This window comes from Camelina sativa, chromosome 2, assembly GCF_030686135.1.
Source record: "Camelina sativa cultivar CO46 ecotype springtype chromosome 2, ASM3068613v1".
NCBI lineage: Eukaryota > Viridiplantae > Streptophyta > Magnoliopsida > Brassicales > Brassicaceae > Camelina > Camelina sativa.
Genome location: NC_141881.1, coordinates 30,581,437 through 30,600,032, shown reverse-complemented (window position 1 = coordinate 30,600,032; position 18,596 = coordinate 30,581,437). Strand labels below are relative to the sequence as shown.

Sequence of the window (18,596 nt, the reverse complement as noted above, 5' to 3'; positions counted from 1 at the left end):
ATTTGTTTATCTTAACTTATAATAGTTAGGAAATATGATGTTTCACAATACTTTGGGTAATAGAAAAATATACTCTATAGTTCAATGCGAAGCACACCGAAAGAGTGAACATTTTATTAACGTAAATTTTATAAAGGCAAAATATATGGAACCATGTAACTAATTAAGTCCGGGGTACGTAATCTCAACGGGAGACAAAGCGAAAGTTTCAGGCGCCGGAGACGGAGACAATACCGACTTCTCCGCCTGAAAATCACAATACTCTCTCAGATTATTCCCTTCCATAGTCGTAAGCCCTAAAGAAGTAAACATAACAGACCAACAATCTTTCTCAACCAACCCAACAGCTCCACAACAATCTTTGTCGATTCCACCTTTAACCGCCGCTCCATTCGTACCGATTTGACTAAGGAAAAACTTGACGATCTCGTCGGTGCATGACTTAAGCTCCAACCCCGCGTTCCAACAATCCATTAAGTTTCCAGCACCGGAGTGATCCGTAGCCAGCGTCGAGACCTGGATCTTCCTTGCCTCGGCTACCATGATGACGGCATGAACGGTCGATATGAGATACGAAATCGTTAGAAATGTGACAAGAGAAGGCTTTGAAGTAGTTTTTGTAACCATTACTTTTTTTTTTCTTTACGTGTGTGAGATGTTATATGCCTACTACGACTACGATATGTGACGCATATATATATATAGTGGAAGAAACTAAAAATAAGGAAGCTGAGAAGTTTTTGTTAATCGTTAAATTTGTGTTATTTATCAGAAGTGATCGTGGTTAATTAAGCACATTTATAGCACTCTTTTATAGTAATATTATCCGTTACGTTATTATTTGTATTTGTATCCCTTGAATATCTAATGGGCCAATTGAATTGGGCTTTAAATCATATTTTGGTCATATACTAAATAATTGAGTCGGTTTTAATATAAGCCCATTCCTTAGTAACGACGCTGTAAGTTTTTTCAGGCGAACTAAAAGGAGGGATGAGCGCGACGGCGGAGCTGCCGACGAAGGAGGCACACGTGCTTAAAGGCCACGAGGGAGCGGTTTTAGCGGCGAGGTTTAACGGAGACGGGAACTACGCTCTCACCTGCGGTAAGGATCGAACCATCCGTCTCTGGAACCCGCACCGTGGAATCCTAATCAAGACCTATAAATCCCATGGCCGTGAAGTCCGTGACGTTCATGTTACTTCGTATGATCTCAGCTCTTTCCCTTCTCCAATTGTCGTGATTCTGATTCAAATTTGTGCAGTATCATAGTCCGAGTCTATTAGAATTTGGTCGTGTGTGTTTCTGTTGGTGATTTCGATTATATATTATTGTCCAAATAGTTTGATTCTGATACTAATGAGAGTGTTTGATTATTCATAGTTCTATGCTTTTTTGTTGCTTGCAGCTAGAAACAATCGAATTAGACACGAAAGTTCAGATTTTTATGAGTTTGTGTTTCATTGTTGTCAAGCAAATTGGAGTTTTATGTTGTGGAGGCTAATATTGATGAGTGTGTTTGTTTGTATATTTCATATTTTGATGATTTTTTTTTTTATTAACACAGAGACAATGCTAAATTTTGTTCATGTGGTGGTGATCGGCAAGTTTATTACTGGGATGTTTCAACCGGACGTGTAATTCGTAAATTCCGTGGTCACGATGGAGAGGTATATATGTCTCAAAGAACTAGGAATTCATGTCGCCTATGGTTTGGTTTGCGTATATGTATTTATCATTTATTGTCTTCTAATGAACAATGGCTCTTATCAGGTGAATGCAGTGAAGTTCAATGATTCATCATCTGTAGTTGTATCAGCTGGTTTTGATCGTTCACTACGTGTATGGGACTGCAGATCTCACAGTGTTGAGCCTGTTCAGGTTTTACTTCTTTCGTGTTCTGTGGTTTCAAATCCTGTCAATAATTTAGAACTGTAAATATAACTGGCTTTTTTTGTTTATTGTTTTCTCAGATCATTGATACGTTTTTGGATACAGTCATGTCTGTTGTTTTAACAAAGACTGAGATTATTGGTGGTAGTGTTGATGGAACTGTTCGCACGTTTGACATGCGTATTGGCAGGTTTGTATAAACTCCATACAAGAAAACAAAATCTTTCTTTCTTCTGAGTTCTGAGTATCAAATAATTGATTGGGAATTTTTTGTTTTTGTTGGAATCAGGGAGATGTCAGATAACTTAGGCCAACCAGTTAGTTGTATATCGATATCAAATGATGGAAACTGTGTTCTAGCTGGTTGCTTGGATTCTACTCTGCGTCTACTTGATAGGTAAAAGAAACGAAATTTTATGTAAATAATTAAACTTTTGATTTCTCTTTTAGATGTGTCTTAATTCTTGTGAGTCTCTTTCGAAATTACAGAACCACAGGAGAGCTACTCCAAGTCTATAGAGGTCATATATCGAAGGTTAGTCATTAGTTTGAAAGATAATGTAACCATAGTTCATGATAGCTTCTTAGTTACAACATTAATGACTGTTTGTTTTTGTGTGTAAAACAGTCATTTAAAACCGATTGTTGCCTCACTAATTCGGATGCACATGTAATCGGAGGATCAGAGGATGGATTAGTTTTCTTTTGGGATTTAGTAGATGCAAAAGTGGTATCGAAATTTCGAGCTCACGATTTAGTGGTAAAGATTCATTTCTTTGTCTTTTATAACCCGTTTAAACTTTAACGAGTACTATATTGATCTTGATTTTTCTTGGATATGTTATATTTTTTTGGCAGGTGACAAGCGTGAGTTACCACCCTAAAGAAGACTGTATGTTGACCTCTTCAGTCGATGGTACAATTCGTGTCTGGAAAAAATGAAGAGAGACAAGAATTCTTCTTGATTATGACGGATCTTGTTTCCTTGTTTTCAGTTTTTTAACATTTGACAGTGTATGTACTCTGTTGTTTGTATACAAAAGCCTGTTTTTGGAGGTGAAATGTTTTGTAAATTTGCTTACCTGTACGAAGAAACTCTTTTGGGCTTGGTTTAATTCTAAAAGCCTAATTTAAAAAAAAAAAAAAGGACGTAAAGAAAAGGATGGACTTAGTCAACGAAAGCCCATATATGAAAAAAATGAATGGAAAGATATTTGAGGATCAAAAAGGTGTGGCTGCTGGGATTCGAGCCCAGGTCTCCACGGCCACAACGTGGAATTCTAACCACTAAACTACAGCCACTTTGTTGGTAGAGCTCAAATATAATAATATATAACAGTAACTTTGAACTATTCGATTACCCATTAGGTTGGACTTGGAATCAAAGAAAAAGCCGGTTAAAATATTTTCCCTACTTTACCTTTTGAATCTACCAAAATAGCAATTTAAGATTATTATTATTCTTCCCATTATTCTCACGTTTAAAAAGACAAACGAAACTGCAGCTCTGATTTTGATTTATCACTTGCAAAAGAGAATAATCACATAGCTGGAAAATATGGGGTAGCAGTGAAGAAGAACATGGCAAATAGCATATTAAGACCAATCCTTTGCATGTGTTCTTTCACATATTATATCTATTTAATCTCTTATCCGCCGTCCTGTTATTTTACTTTCATTAGTAAAGACAGATTCAACTTCACAAATCACAATTAACAACATAAATGACACTTTCCTTCAAGTGATATATATCTTTTACTTATTACAAGAATTGACATATTAAAGTCATTTTTCCGACCAACCACTATTAAAAAAAAAAGACTTTAGAAGACATTAAGCAATAGACAGTTTAACGATAATCGCTACAGTTTACGACATTAAGCAATAGACAGTTTAACGATAATCGCTACATTTTACGACATTAAGCATATATATATACACATATATAAGGTTATCCCCAACGGGGGCTTTTAAGAGAGGTTTTAGTGGAAAAGTAGGAAGAAAATAAATCAGAAAGAAAATAAAAGAAGAAGAGCTCCTCTTATTTAGTATACTCGATTTAATATAAGAGGCTGTGAGGTGTCAGCGCATGGTTGGATGAAGAGTTTTATTGAGAACCATTTTTTTTTCCCGATTGTGTTCTTCCCTTCCTCTCTCTTTCTCTCGCTCTCTGTCGCGAATCTCTTAATCGGAGGAGATTGATGATAGACTCTGGTCTCATCAATTGAATTGGTTGGAATCGTTGGAGATTGGAATTGAAAGTTACGAGAAGAGCAGAGAGGCCAACACTATAAAAAGCAGGCTTTGATCTCACTACCTCCACCGTGATCCCTCCACTGCTGCTCTTGCTCAAGCTTACGCTCCCGGTCAGGTACCATCCACGAGACTCTCGCTTTTAGACTTTTAGTTCTCCCTCCTGTTATATATGCAAATCTCCGGTGAAATTAGTAGTATCCGATGATAATGTTTTTTTGTGTGTGTGTTGGATCGTTTCTGTAACTTATATCTGGATGCATCTTGTTAGTCAATAAACTAGATAATTGTAGGTTATATAGAAACGGCCTTATTGGTGTTTATATAGGATGCATCTTGGAAGAGTATCAACATGATTTGCATGATCAAATTGGTGTTGTTTGTGTTGTTGGTTCTTTCTTTTCACTCTCAATCTTTGTCAAAGCAACATCCTACTATCGAGAGTCTGCTTGACCGTTTAGATTCTCTAAGACCAATTCTGTCTGTATAAAAATCAGCAGCTAAGGGTCTATTGCAAAGACTGCTTCCCACACAATTTCGTAGCTTTGATTTCAGAATTATCTCAAAGGTTCTTCCTTTTTTGCCTTTAACCCTGTTGTGCTAGAGTTAGATTTTACAGTAGTGATTGTTTTTTTTTGTTTCAATAGGATGTTTGTGGTGGGAGTAGCTACCAGAGACTATTCTCTTCCAAGCTTTGTTTATTTCTAACTTGGATTTCAGGATTAAAGGCACAACTGGAGTTGAGATTGCTTCTGGCCTCAATTGGTATTTGAAGTATAAATGTAATGCTCATGTTTCTTGGGACAAGACTGGTGGCATTCAGATTGCCTCTGTTCCACAGCCTGGATACTATCACCAACATGTTGTTACATCTAGCTGTAAGACATATACACGTCTTGGAATCAAACTTTTCTCATGTGTCAATGGTTATGTAATGAATCACTCACGTCACATAGCTGCTCCTGCTTACTTGTTTACTTCCAGATTCATATGTTTGGTGGGGATGGGATGGGAGAGAGAGATTATCTTTGTTTAGAGCCTCTTGCTCGTTGTTGACTGCTTCTATTTTATGAAAATGGTTACAAGGATCAAGGATATGGAAATCTCCAAACACCAGGTACTTCTCTTTTATTTTCTCTGCAAACTATGGGCTGGATCAGTTGATGCAGATGCAGTTTTATGGTTGTGATCAGAACATGTCTAGTATGGGTAACTCCGGGTTGATGCAGCATGAAGTTTATGGTTATGATCAGAACTTGTGTACGAGTGATATTACCGACAGAAACGTTCCAGATCCTAGTCTCTCAAACACAGTCTGAGATTTCTCTGAAATCAATCAAACTGTCCAATTATGAAGCTGTCTATGCATTGCATTGGTGTCTATTTGGTAGTACGAGGACAATTAATATGTATATTGCATCAACATATAATTTTCTTTATTTGTACCTTCTTTATAAATAAGAACATTGTGTTTAGTAAGTGTTGTTCTTGGTCTATATTTTGGTTCTATCTCTGCATTGTCACAAAATTTACAAGTTCAATATAGTTCTTTTTCGGTTCTGTTTTAGCGAATAAAAAGTTACCAAATTACACCCATCAAAGAGGGAGTTATGGGTGAGTTTATGAACAAGATTGCGTATGCTTTTCTTAAATGTGGCTAGCTTAAAATTTTATTCTCAAGATTGTTTCTGCAGTTGGTATTATGGTAAGCATTTCCTCTTTTTATGTATTTTACTTGTCATTTATTATGTTTTAATGTTTCCTATGTTTTAAATTTTATGAAATGCAATAATTTTATAAACATATATCTCAAATGCAATAATTTCATATTCTAATTTAATTTTTTATTTTCAAAAAAAATAAAATAATTAAGAGACTCAAAATAAGAACCCACCATTGGGGGAAAAACTTTTAATTAACAAACCCAAAGTTCTTAATCATCTCAAACTACAAAATATATGAATAAACAATTTAAGAACCCTTAAAATATATCCCCCCATTGGGCTTGCCCTAAACATGAGATTTAGTTCCCTATTGAGATTCAAGATTTTGATTTAAATAAGTTACATTTGTAACGGTAGGTTTTAGCGCCCCTAACGGTAAACACCACTTTTAGCTTAAAAGGTAAAATATACATACGGTACGAATCATCTCATTAATCTTATTCTTACCCGAACAATCTACTAGATCATGGAAAAGAAAACAATCTAGTTCGGTCCGAATCTGATCAAGTGACGTACGGTTATAGAACTCTTAGAACGAACCAGTTGTCTAGCGAGTATATAGTTTTGAAGAACTGTACTTGCAAAGTTGAAACTGGCGATGAGCTGTCGAAAGGCAAAGACCTAACGTGACCGCTGCCCGTAAAAATCTCAAAGCTGCCCGAAATCTGAGAAAGGAGAGTTCCTTAATCCGGACCATTTAGACTTTTTTTTGTTGTTGTTGGTTTGGTTGTCAAAAGTACAACAAAGCAAATCTCACAGCTGTTCGATATTGTTTTATTCATCTTTATAAACTTTCGTTTGTTTTTTCCCGATAAATTTGGGATTAATTATATAGAATATGACTTTTCAAAGTTAATGCAACTACAAATAATTGCAAAAAAAAAAAAAAAAAAACGAATTGATGAATAGAGCATGTTGGTGTGTTTTGACGATTTTTAAGAGATCTAAGAAAATTATAAATACATGTGTACCAAACTGGCTTTTCTTCAAAATTCGCTTAATCTATATTTTAATATCTATTTTTGCCGTATACATTACATCAATTTATGATACTTAATAATATGATTTTACCAATCTTAAGTTTCTCTCATTGGACTCTCCACCGACAGGAGCATTCCTTTGACACCTGGCATTGACTATTTATTAAAGCTAATTAGTTATTAGAATTTAAATTAGTACTTTAATTTTTGTTTAAGAAAAATAATGTTATAGTTTCTGCATTTTGCCATTGTTTAGACCATTAATTTTTTTTTTTTTTTTTTTTTGGTAAACTGATTTTATTTCTTTGTTAGAGTATTTTGATGATTAGTTTAAATTAAAATTATTTTTAAAACTAAAGAAATGAATGTACATCAACAAAATTACCAATATATAAGTAGTATATTTCATTTGTTGTCTTTTGTTTTGTTTTTGTCCTCGTCATTGTCTTTGATTTTAAGGTTATAAACTTTAACATCAGTTATAACATAAACCACATTCTTACTTTGATCTTACGTTCGTAAATATGCACTTTTTGGTCGTCAATAATAGTTAAAATATTGTAAAAATAACAACAACAAGATTGCCAGCGTAGAAAAAGGTAAAATAGATATTATAAAGAAAGCTACTCATTGCGCACTATCTCGCAGTTATGATTACACTTTTACTAGAAACAAATTGTAAAATAAACCGGGTCAAAAGCCACCAATGCGTCATGCAACACGTGTTTAGATTAATCATATCGTTTGAACTAAATTCATGTACACGTAAAGAAAATTACTCTTTATGTGCTTCGAACAAATACATAATTACATTTGAGTTTCCGTTTAGGGAAAGAGCTTGAGCTTTGTTCGGATTAATAACCCGAAATCATAATTTTTGATAAATCATTTATTTTTTTGGTGAATCATTGTTCTTGTAGATCCTTTTTCTTCTAAAGCAATGACATTTTATTAATATTATTAAATATAGTACTTTATTAATTAGGATTCTTATTTTGGACTCTAAAGAAATTTAAATTGCTTTACGAAATGATAATGGAAACAAAAGGAAGGTCTATATAGGTGGTATATATTAGGTATATTTTTGTTTTGCTTAAAGAAACAACACAACAGTATCGCTAGCTATGAGTGTTTCACTTGTCTATGACTATATATCAACACTAAGTTATTTTCAGCCAATTTTTGACCATATTAACGAGATTTAATCTTCCAACCTGTTTATATATGTCAATATGTAACTTAATCCAAAGAAGAACTGTACTTTTGTGTCTATATTATTATCATATCATAGATATGACCTATAATTTATACATATATTTTCTATGCACACAATGGATATGTACGACTCAAAATTAGACTATATGTAGTAAGAATATGTAACTCAATATACAGTATACATTTTGCGTTAATTATTATATTATATATAACATATATGTGTATGTGTCTGTGAATTTGCTAATCATGAAGCGTAAATTTCTGTGCAACCTTAGCCTATGCATTCTGATTGCGTAATCTTAAAGTGAAAACAATTAGATTTTTTTGAGAAGAAGAAGGAAAAAAAAAAATAGCAAATCACAAAAAATAAAAAAAAAATAATCATGTGAACGACAAACAAACCCCACATAAACGGTGGTGTATTCGCCACTCGTTGATTGGCTATGTTCCGCTTCGTTCAACAAATGGATCGTGAATCAGTTGCAAGTAAAGCCGAAAGAAGAAAAGAGAACTAATTGTAGGTTTAATTCATAAGTTACACCATGTCATTTAAAAATTATTAAACAAAAATTTAACATCATATTTTAGACTTAATCCTGTTTACACCGAGATGACTGCGCACTAGTACAGTATTTATAATTTGGTTTATAAATTCCAACGTATTTTATAATACAAAATTGATTAAAAAACTTCGAACTTGACGATGGGGGTATTTTTAGCACTAATACATATATATAACATAGAATTTCATTTGTAACTACTATATAATTCTATATTCATGTATGTTTTCCTATGTTATATATATATTTTTCTGTTAAGTAAAGACTCAATAAATTAATGATGAGGGTATTTTTAGCAGTCCAACACCAGTAAATTGTCATCGATCCGACTAGTTGAGTTAACATGGTACTTTCACAAAAACATTTTTTAGTTTTTTTTTTTGTCGTCTAAACATTGTTAGTTTTGAGATATTATTCTTTACGTAATATTATATTTTATATTTAACTGTTTCCTGTAAATCCAATCTTACGTAATTACCTGATTTATAGTTTGTTAAGTACTGTATATAACAAAAAGGTACTAATGTGTTCTACTTAAAATCGTTAATCACGTTGACCAGATGCTCCAACTCAATTTATTTTAATACATTAGTTAGTGGTATAGTTGTAAATTTCCAAAGAAGCAAAAGTTATGTAAACTATACACATAAGCTAAAAAGTTAAATTTTTATTTTCCGTATGTATAGTCCTGAAAAATAGAATAATTATAGGGAAAAGAATAATATAAGGGCACCGACAGTTTCTATAAGAACATGTGGCACGAGGGCTTGGAGAAGACAGTACACAGCATTCAAGCAATCATGAAAACGACATTTGATGTGGTAACCTACTAAAGTTTGATCGTTTTTTTATATATATAATATTTCCAAATTTATTTATAAATATTATCTTTATTTTCCGTCAAGACTTAAAAAAACTCAACAAGCAAAAATAATATATACTGGTAAAATATTGTTTCTAAATATATCAAGAACTATTTGTCGGCAAATGTATACATATAGAATAGACATTCATACATGGGCAAATCGCATATATATGTGATGTGATACCATACATATATAGTCTCAATAATTGTACATTTTTCTCTTATTTAAGCACGGAGGACAAAAATAAATAGCAATATGGCGACTTGGTGAGTGAAGCCGAGATTAACTAGAGCATGTTATCTAAAATAGAACAACAACAAAAATATAGTAAAATAGACAGAACGGATTTGAACAAAATAGTGTGATCAAAGTTGAACAAAAACTTAAAGAGGACAGAGATATGAATTGAAAACCCAATATAACGTTACTGTTACAAACAAAATAAGAGGATCCCATATAGATACATTTTACTGAAAGCTTTATTCATTTGACTGATAAATAGGGTAAACGATCAAACAATAAAAATGTACCACTCTTATGTTTTACTTTTATCCATCTTTGTTTTTCTAGTTCTATAGGGACGAGAGGAGGAAGATGAAAGTGAAAACTAATGCAGTCAGCAGTCAAAAACCATGGAACGATCCGTGCGTAGAAGTTCACATTTTGACTAAACTTACACTATGTTAAAATTAAAACGTAATTAGAACGAAAACAAAAATTAAGGAACTAGAAGATAGGATCTTGGACACGATGCTTGCATATTAATTACTATTGTTTTATGTCTGCGTAGTAAATGACCTACAGGCTATTGTATCTGTTTCTCAACATTTCCAAGTCTCTCTACAAAAAAGAATTATAGAGGAATTTATTACATAATAGGACAATAACTTAAAGAAGTTGATTGTAACTTTCTTTGTTATTCTTACATTAAGATAATACTTCATTACAAGTGTAGTATTATTTTCTTGCACATGTTGCAAGAACATGAGTGTACGCAGACAAATAATTAAACCGAAAATAATATTCTAGAGAATAAAAAACTCGGCTATGAATTTGGGTAATTAATAAATTGGCTAATCCAGTCTGAACTGGCTCAAAATTTAGATATAAAGTTTTTATAATTCGTTTAAGACTATTTACCGTTTTATGTTCAAAAAGTCAAGAATTTATATATTTAAATATGATCTGAACTAACCCGTAAAAAAAAAAAATCAATCCAAACTAGATTTGATTTCACTACTTTAATTAAAAACCAGTATATATAAAAACTTTAAACGGAAACAAAATCAAACACTTTTAGAAGAAGAGTGAAGTATACTCTTAAAATAAGTGGTTTTGGTATAACAAAAAAAACAAACAAAAGAAAAGAGCTAGTAAAATATAGAGACAAAATAAATGTTAGATGTGAATATGTGATTCAATGCACATTACCAGGAAGAAAGAAAAAATAATCATGTGATTATTAGTGACTAACTAATAATGTAAGTTTTGGAAGTTTTAATTTGATACAACAAGTGGAGTGGAGGAGAGGTATACACCGGTTTAATGGGTCCCACATTCAATTTACTTCTCCCACATAACAAAATTAATTTCCATTAATTTTTCTCTAATTATGGTAAAATATCGTCTTTGGGTATTATTTTTTCCTCATCTACATGTAATAGCCTTTAAGTTAACTAATCACACACACTCACTTAATTACTAATCTTCATCGTCTCTCTCTCTCACGCGTTTCGTAAAAATTAAAAAATTGGCATTTACTTACTTTTTTACTTACCCCTCTCTCTTTATCATTATTTCGCAGCAGCTTGCGTTCTCTCTCTCTCTTTCTCTCTCCACCATTGACTCTCTCTCTCTATCTCTATCTCGCTCTTGAAATCATCCTTTATTTCTGTGACTGTGTTGCACTTTCAGAGAGAAGAGAGAGAGAGAGAAGCCAACCATACACACAAAGAAAAAAAAAAAAATAAAAAAATAAAGGTTGTGGCTTGCTGCTGAATCAATACCATCACCATTTCTACAATACTCCCCTCACTATTCCCCCTTTCCCCTTCTCCTTCATCTGTGTTTCCCATCAAAGTCTCTTTTTTTATTAAGAATCCGATTTGCCTCTGTGAGAGAGAGAGAGTAGTATCATCCTCTGTTGTTGTTATGGTCTCTGGATCTCAAAGAATCAAGCTTTACTGAGTTGTTGCCCCATTTCAAATCGATCTGTGAAAATCCCAATATAGTGTAGCCCGTCTGTGTTCAGACCAAAGATGAACACCGGTGGTCGTTTAATCGCCGGTTCTCACAACAGGAATGAGTTTGTTCTCATTAATGCCGATGAGAATGCCAGAGTAAGATTCCTTCATCCCCATTGTTCCCAATTTCCTTCTTTTTTTTTTATATCTGATCTGGGTTTCTCAATCTCTGTGCAAAAGTCTCTGACTTTTTCACTTTTTAACTTCTTCTTCTGGATCTGGGCTTGACCTGTGTATATCAATTAAGATTTAGGGGTTTTTAGTATTAGTATTAAGATTCTGTACCTTTGTTGCTAATTTTATCAAGAATTGTTTGTGTCGGTGGGAATGATTTTTTTTCTTCAATTGCAATTAATAATTAGTTAGTGATGAATCTGATGTGAGATCCAACTTGATTCTTTAGTTAAGAGTGTTTTGATTAACTGTCACTGTGTGATCTGATTGTTTTATTTTAACTTATGTGCAGATAAGATCAGTGCAAGAGCTGAGTGGACAGACATGTCAAATCTGCAGAGACGAGATCGAATTGACTGTGGATGGAGAACCTTTTGTGGCGTGTAATGAATGTGCTTTCCCTGTGTGTAGACCTTGCTATGAGTATGAAAGACGAGAAGGCAATAAAGCTTGTCCACAATGCAAAACCCGTTTCAAACGTCTTAAAGGTTTGTTTGTTTTAGCGATTGATTGATTTAGTTTTTTTTTTGTTGTTGCCAATGTTTAAAGATTTGCTGATGTGTTATTTTTCTATGTTGTTTCTTTTATTAGGAAGTCCTAGGGTTGAAGGTGATGAAGAGGAAGATGACATTGATGACTTAGACAATGAGTTTGAGTATGGGAGCAATGGGATGGGATTTGATCAGGTTTCTGAAAATATGTCAATCTCTCGTCGCACCTCTGGTTTCCCACAGTCTGATCTTGATTCAGCTCCACCTGGCTCTCAGATTCCCTTGCTTACTTATGGCGACGAGGTAAAAAGTCGAATAATTTATCCACATTGTATACGTATGATAACCCATCTTCAGTAATTTTATCTACAGTCTCTCTTAGATTTCTCTTATGTGTTGTTATTACAGGACGTTGAGATTTCTTCTGATAGACATGCTCTTATTGTTCCTCCTTCACTTGGTGGTCATGGCAATAGAGTTCATCCGGTTTCTCTTGCTGACCCGGCCGTTGCTGGTAAATGTTTTTCCATTTAAGTTTAGTATTTGATTGCAAAAATGTGTTTATTTGTCTATGGTTTACCGAGTTTTCGTTTTCATTGCTTTGTCCAATTGCAGCACATCCAAGGCCTATGGTACCTCAGAAAGATCTTGCGGTTTATGGTTATGGAAGTGTGGCTTGGAAAGATCGGATGGAGGAGTGGAAGAGAAAGCAGAATGAGAAACTTCAGGTGGTTAAGCATGAAGGAGATCCTGATTTTGAAGATGGCGATGATGCTGATTTTCCAATGTAAGACAAAGAAAACGAAATCTTTGGTTTATGGCATGTTCCGTTGCTATGATATCTTTGAAGCTTATCTTCTTTCTTTACTCTTTTTTTTCCTTTTTTCAGGATGGATGAGGGAAGGCAGCCATTGTCCAGGAAGATACCAATCAAATCTAGCAAGATTAATCCATACCGGATGTTAATTGTTCTACGTCTTGTGATTCTTGGTCTCTTCTTTCACTACCGTATTCTTCACCCTGTCAAAGATGCATACGCCTTGTGGCTTATTTCTGTTATATGTGAGATATGGTTTGCGGTTTCATGGGTTCTTGATCAGTTCCCTAAATGGTACCCAATTGAGCGAGAAACATACTTGGACCGACTCTCATTAAGGTACTTGAGTCTTGTGGGCTATAACACTCTTTGAAATATCAAAACTTTGTATTTGGGAATATAATCTTTTAATTTTTTGTTTGCAGATATGAGAAAGAAGGGAAACCGTCAGGACTATCCCCTGTGGACGTATTTGTCAGTACAGTGGATCCATTGAAAGAGCCTCCGCTTATTACTGCAAATACTGTCTTGTCTATTCTTGCGGTTGATTATCCTGTCGATAAGGTTGCTTGTTATGTATCTGATGATGGTGCTGCTATGCTTACTTTCGAAGCACTTTCTGAGACTGCGGAATTCGCAAGGAAATGGGTTCCATTCTGTAAGAAATACTGTATCGAGCCTCGTGCTCCTGAATGGTATTTCTGCCATAAAATGGACTACTTAAAGAATAAAGTCCATCCTGCATTTGTCAGGGAGCGGCGAGCCATGAAGGTAACTAGTTCTTTCTTATTTGTAAATTTGATTTGATGAGAAAGTTTCGGTCTTTTTGTTTTTTGCTTTAGAAATTTACTTTTCATGAGAAAAGGATTGGTCTTATGTTAAATGGGATCTTATAAACGAAATGGTGGCTTTGAAATTTGATTTGAAAGATTGTGTGTTTTAACCTGTTTTGACAGAGAGATTATGAAGAATTCAAAGTAAAAATCAATGCTTTAGTGGCGACAGCACAGAAAGTGCCGGAGGATGGTTGGACTATGCAAGACGGTACACCTTGGCCCGGTAATAGTGTGCGAGATCATCCCGGCATGATTCAGGTTAGTTTCAAAAGCTTCATATTCCCAAAAAGCCTTTCTATGCGTTGTGCTTCATAACTAAACCTTACTGGTTTTCTTGTTAAAGGTCTTCCTTGGAAGTGACGGTGTTCGTGATGTCGAAAACAATGAGTTGCCTCGATTAGTTTATGTTTCTCGTGAGAAGAGACCCGGATTTGATCACCACAAGAAGGCTGGAGCTATGAATTCCCTGGTAAATGATCTACTTTTTAAACCTCTAAAACTGTTTCTTTGTAAATTCATATGTCCTTGCCCATTTATTGAAATGGCTCCTGACTCTCCATTTATCTACAAAAATTTGTTGAAGATACGAGTCTCGGGGGTTCTATCAAATGCTCCTTACCTTCTGAATGTCGATTGTGATCACTACATCAACAATAGCAAGGCTCTTAGAGAAGCAATGTGTTTCATGATGGATCCTCAGTCAGGAAAGAAAATCTGTTATGTTCAATTCCCTCAAAGATTCGATGGTATTGATAGGCACGATCGATACTCAAATCGAAATGTTGTGTTCTTCGATGTAAGTCCGTCAACCACTTTCTTATTATATATATTGTGATGTCTGAATATTTCCAACTGATGAATCTTTATTTACAGATCAATATGAAAGGTTTGGATGGGCTACAAGGGCCTATATACGTCGGGACAGGTTGTGTTTTCAGGAGGCAAGCGCTTTATGGCTTTGATGCACCAAAGAAGAAGAAGGCTCCACGTAAGACATGCAATTGCTGGCCAAAATGGTGTTTCATGTGCTGTGGTTCAAGAAAGAACCGTAAAGCAAAGACAGTGGCTGCGGATAAGAAGAAGAAGAATAGGGAAGCGTCGAAGCAGATTCACGCATTAGAAAATATTGAAGAGGGCCGCATCACTAAAGGTATAATACTAATCCGGTTGTTATAAATTCTTTCGGTATTTGGTGGTTTACTAATATATTTTGTAACTCTAGGCTCTAATGTAGAACAATCAACCGAGGCAATGCAATTGAAGTTGGAGAAGAAATTTGGGCAGTCTCCCGTTTTTGTTGCATCTGCTCGTATGGAGCTTGGTGGGATGGCTAGAAACGCAACCCCAGCTTGTCTGCTTAAAGAAGCCATCCAAGTCATTAGTTGTGGATATGAAGATAAAACTGAATGGGGAAAAGAGGTAAGCAGCTGGTTGTTTTAAACCTTTGTTGTGTTTATGCAATCAATACTTGATTTTGATGATGACCCTTGTGAAAAATATTCTCAGATCGGGTGGATCTACGGTTCTGTTACAGAAGATATTCTTACGGGTTTCAAGATGCATTCTCATGGTTGGAGGTCTGTTTATTGTACACCTAAGTTAGCGGCTTTCAAAGGATCAGCTCCAATCAATCTTTCAGATCGTCTCCATCAAGTTCTTCGATGGGCGCTTGGGTCAGTTGAGATTTTCTTGAGTAGGCATTGTCCTATTTGGTATGGTTATGGAGGTGGTTTGAAATGGCTTGAGAGGTTGTCCTACATTAACTCCGTGGTTTACCCATGGACCTCTCTCCCACTCATTGTTTACTGTTCACTCCCCGCCATCTGTCTTCTCACCGGAAAATTTATTGTTCCCGAGGTAAAACAATCATCTTAAGTCCTCAAAGTATGAATCTTTATTCTATGTTTTGAGTGAATCCATCGTCCTCAGAGTAAAAATATCATCTTGAGCTCTCAAAGTTTGAATCTTTATTCCAAGTTGTGTGTTTAAGACCGGAAAACGGTTCTTGTTCCTTCTTTTTGCAGATTAGCAACTATGCGAGTATCCTCTTCATGGCGCTCTTCACGTCGATTGCAGTAACGGGTATACTTGAGATGCAATGGGGCAAAGTTGGGATCGATGATTGGTGGAGGAACGAACAGTTTTGGGTCATTGGTGGCGTTTCTGCGCATCTGTTTGCTCTATTCCAAGGTCTCCTCAAGGTTCTTGCTGGTGTGGACACTAACTTCACAGTCACATCAAAAGCAGCTGATGACGGCGAGTTCTCTGACCTTTACCTCTTCAAATGGACTTCTCTTCTCATCCCTCCAACGACTCTTCTCATCATAAACGTCATCGGAGTCATAGTTGGAATCTCTGATGCCATCAGCAACGGATATGACTCGTGGGGACCGCTTTTCGGAAGATTGTTCTTTGCACTTTGGGTCATCATTCATCTTTACCCATTCCTTAAAGGTTTGCTTGGGAAACAAGATAGGATGCCGACCATTATTGTTGTCTGGTCCATCCTCCTCGCCTCGATTCTTACACTTCTTTGGGTTCGGGTTAATCCGTTTGTGGCGAAAGGTGGTCCTATTCTTGAGATATGCGGGTTAGACTGCTTGTGATTTGATTGATGGATCAATTGGTGAAAAAAGGTTTAATTCCCACGGATCAAGAGAGGTAAGTAAGAGAGATATTGTTTACCTCTAAAGACTTCTTCATTGTGTTCATTAGATGATGAAAAAGAAAAAGAATTTAATTTTGTTACGAGATTGTTATTTTTGCAAGAATGTGTTGTAGATATAGATGAAAAAAAAGAAGAAGGTTGTTGTCTATTTGTTTTGTTCTTTGGTGGTGAGAGAAAAGATTTGTCAAATTATTCTTTAATTGAATATTTCTGATCTCTTTTGAATATTAAGAGGAGTTTCAATCTGTAATCTTTTATGATAAAGAACTTTAATTTATTTTCATTGAAAAAAAATGTGAGTTTCTCTGTTATCTTTCTTGTTTGAGGAATTGATTTCGTTAAGGCTATTCTTGAGAGTTGACTGAACTCAATGTTGCGGTTAAATCACATTTGGAAGCGCCACAAAAATGTTTTGTACTGATGTCTTTTTTTTTTTTTTTTTGGCTCAACACAACTTCTACATAAGATTGAACTCAATGTTGCACAAAAGAGTAAAGCCTAAGGTCATAATTCATAAAAGAAAAAGAAAATCCTTAACTACTCTGATCTGTCGCTTCATTTCATCCTCTTGGGTAGAACACAAACTTGAGGGTTACGAAAGCAGGTTCTTGATTAAGCAAAGGCCATACTCCTCCCTGGGGGCTCCGAGAATGCCTTTTCCAACTCTCTGGAATCGATCTCATAGAGCACTTACTTATACCCAAACCTGCAAGTGACAAGAATGGTCCATCAAACTATCTCTGGCCTCAACCTTGGTTGGATATGTAGTAAAGGAGAGAGCCTTTTGTACTGAATTCTTATATAACTCATAAACTTAGAAATTACGAACTTAGCTGAGTGGCCCAAAAATGTACTATACAGGCCCAATATGGCCCGTATCTACATATTATCTCTGTTTCTTGATCCTGCAGCACTGACTAAGACTCTTTGGTTAGTCTTTTTGGTTTTAAAAAAATTGTAACTTTTTTCTTTCTTATAATGCACTTGTCTTCCTTGCAAATAGTCATTCAATTTATTGTATATCCTTGTAATGCTATCAAATGTCTCGAAAGATATATAATTAGAGTTTTGTCACATTTCATCAAACTACTCTGTGTGTATATATGTCTACTGTTACTTTGGCGGCTGAAAATAGAAATGTGGTCGATACGGGTTATATAGTACGTAAATGATACGGAAGCATAAGTATTTTATGGAATGTTGTTACTAAGAAGAATCTATTAATAATACTTTGTACTTATCATTAAATATGATGTGATGTTTTTAGTTTGACTGTTTACTATATTTGGATTTTGTTTGAACAAAATAAAATAGTGGTTGACTTGTCGGTGTTGAGTGTTTTATGACTTTCTTTAGGCAAAGTCAGCCATATTCTGCCACGTGTTAGACACATCTTAGTTTTTTGTGTCTTTTATTTTAAAGTCGATGGCGAAATCCAAATAGGAGAAGAAGAAGAACGAAGAAGAATAAGAAGAAGAATAAGAAGAGATATGTGAAACTAACTTACTCTTTAACTATTTCTGTCCTTTCCTAAACTACCTTATGTCCTTTCGCTATATGTTCAAGTGTTTAAAGCATTTATCTGCCGACCGAAAAAAGTATTTATAGGAATTTTAATTGTATTCATCATATATGTGAATGTGATGTATCATTAATGTGTTTGAATTTCTTGGGTCAGGACGAGTTTTGTGTATGAGACATTGAGACGTGTATGTGTCTTTGGGTTGTTATTAAGAAGGTACTTATGGTTTATACCGTTATAAAAAAAAAGATCTACGTTTTTAAACGTAAACTTTCCATTTCGACCTAATAGCTGCAAATGATTTTACTTTTCAACCTGGTTGAAGGAGTTGAACATACTTTCCAACCTTGTTCA

At 34.8% G+C, this 18,596-nt stretch overlaps 3 protein-coding genes, 1 long non-coding RNA gene and 1 other non-coding gene across 6 annotated transcripts; 3 read left to right on the top strand and 2 right to left on the bottom strand.

Annotated features, from left to right (window-relative positions):
- Positions 1 to 57: 57 nt before the first annotated feature.
- LOC104743437 (egg cell-secreted protein 1.5-like) lies at positions 58 to 654 on the bottom strand. The gene has a single exon (XM_010464524.2). It carries the CDS (start codon positions 625 to 627, stop codon positions 160 to 162), a length of 468 nt encoding a protein of 155 aa, XP_010462826.2. The 5' UTR covers positions 628 to 654; the 3' UTR covers positions 58 to 159.
- A 214-nt stretch (positions 655 to 868) lies between these two features.
- Positions 869 to 2,955, top strand: LOC104743431 (uncharacterized). Its single transcript, XM_010464517.3, has 8 exons — positions 869 to 1,205; positions 1,568 to 1,670; positions 1,774 to 1,881; positions 1,974 to 2,083; positions 2,183 to 2,290; positions 2,383 to 2,428; positions 2,522 to 2,653; positions 2,752 to 2,955. The coding sequence occupies exons 1-8, from the start codon at positions 994 to 996 to the stop codon at positions 2,833 to 2,835; spliced, it is 903 nt and encodes a 300-aa protein (XP_010462819.1). The 5' UTR covers positions 869 to 993; the 3' UTR covers positions 2,836 to 2,955.
- A 168-nt stretch (positions 2,956 to 3,123) lies between these two features.
- Positions 3,124 to 3,195, bottom strand: TRNAH-GUG (transfer RNA histidin (anticodon GUG)). Its single transcript has one exon. It is a non-coding gene; the product is annotated as a tRNA-His (tRNA).
- Positions 3,196 to 4,010: 815 nt separating this feature from the next.
- LOC104743427 (uncharacterized) lies at positions 4,011 to 5,560 on the top strand. 2 transcript variants are annotated; one of them, XR_015572304.1, is made up of 4 exons: positions 4,011 to 4,264; positions 4,867 to 5,024; positions 5,131 to 5,263; positions 5,340 to 5,560. It is a non-coding gene; the product is annotated as an uncharacterized LOC104743427 (long non-coding RNA). The 2 variants fall into 2 exon arrangements; XR_002034113.2 differs by lacking the exon at positions 4,011 to 4,264 and adding an exon at positions 4,517 to 4,714.
- Positions 5,561 to 11,160: 5,600 nt separating this feature from the next.
- On the top strand, positions 11,161 to 17,076 carry LOC104743416 (cellulose synthase A catalytic subunit 6 [UDP-forming]). The gene is made up of 14 exons (XM_010464507.3): positions 11,161 to 11,830; positions 12,201 to 12,396; positions 12,500 to 12,702; positions 12,808 to 12,913; positions 13,015 to 13,186; positions 13,289 to 13,555; positions 13,642 to 13,987; positions 14,173 to 14,310; positions 14,396 to 14,521; positions 14,636 to 14,848; positions 14,926 to 15,202; positions 15,275 to 15,471; positions 15,559 to 15,909; positions 16,077 to 17,076. The coding sequence occupies exons 1-14, from the start codon at positions 11,750 to 11,752 to the stop codon at positions 16,656 to 16,658; spliced, it is 3,255 nt and encodes a 1,084-aa protein (XP_010462809.1). The 5' UTR covers positions 11,161 to 11,749; the 3' UTR covers positions 16,659 to 17,076.
- Positions 17,077 to 18,596: the final 1,520 nt, after the last annotated feature.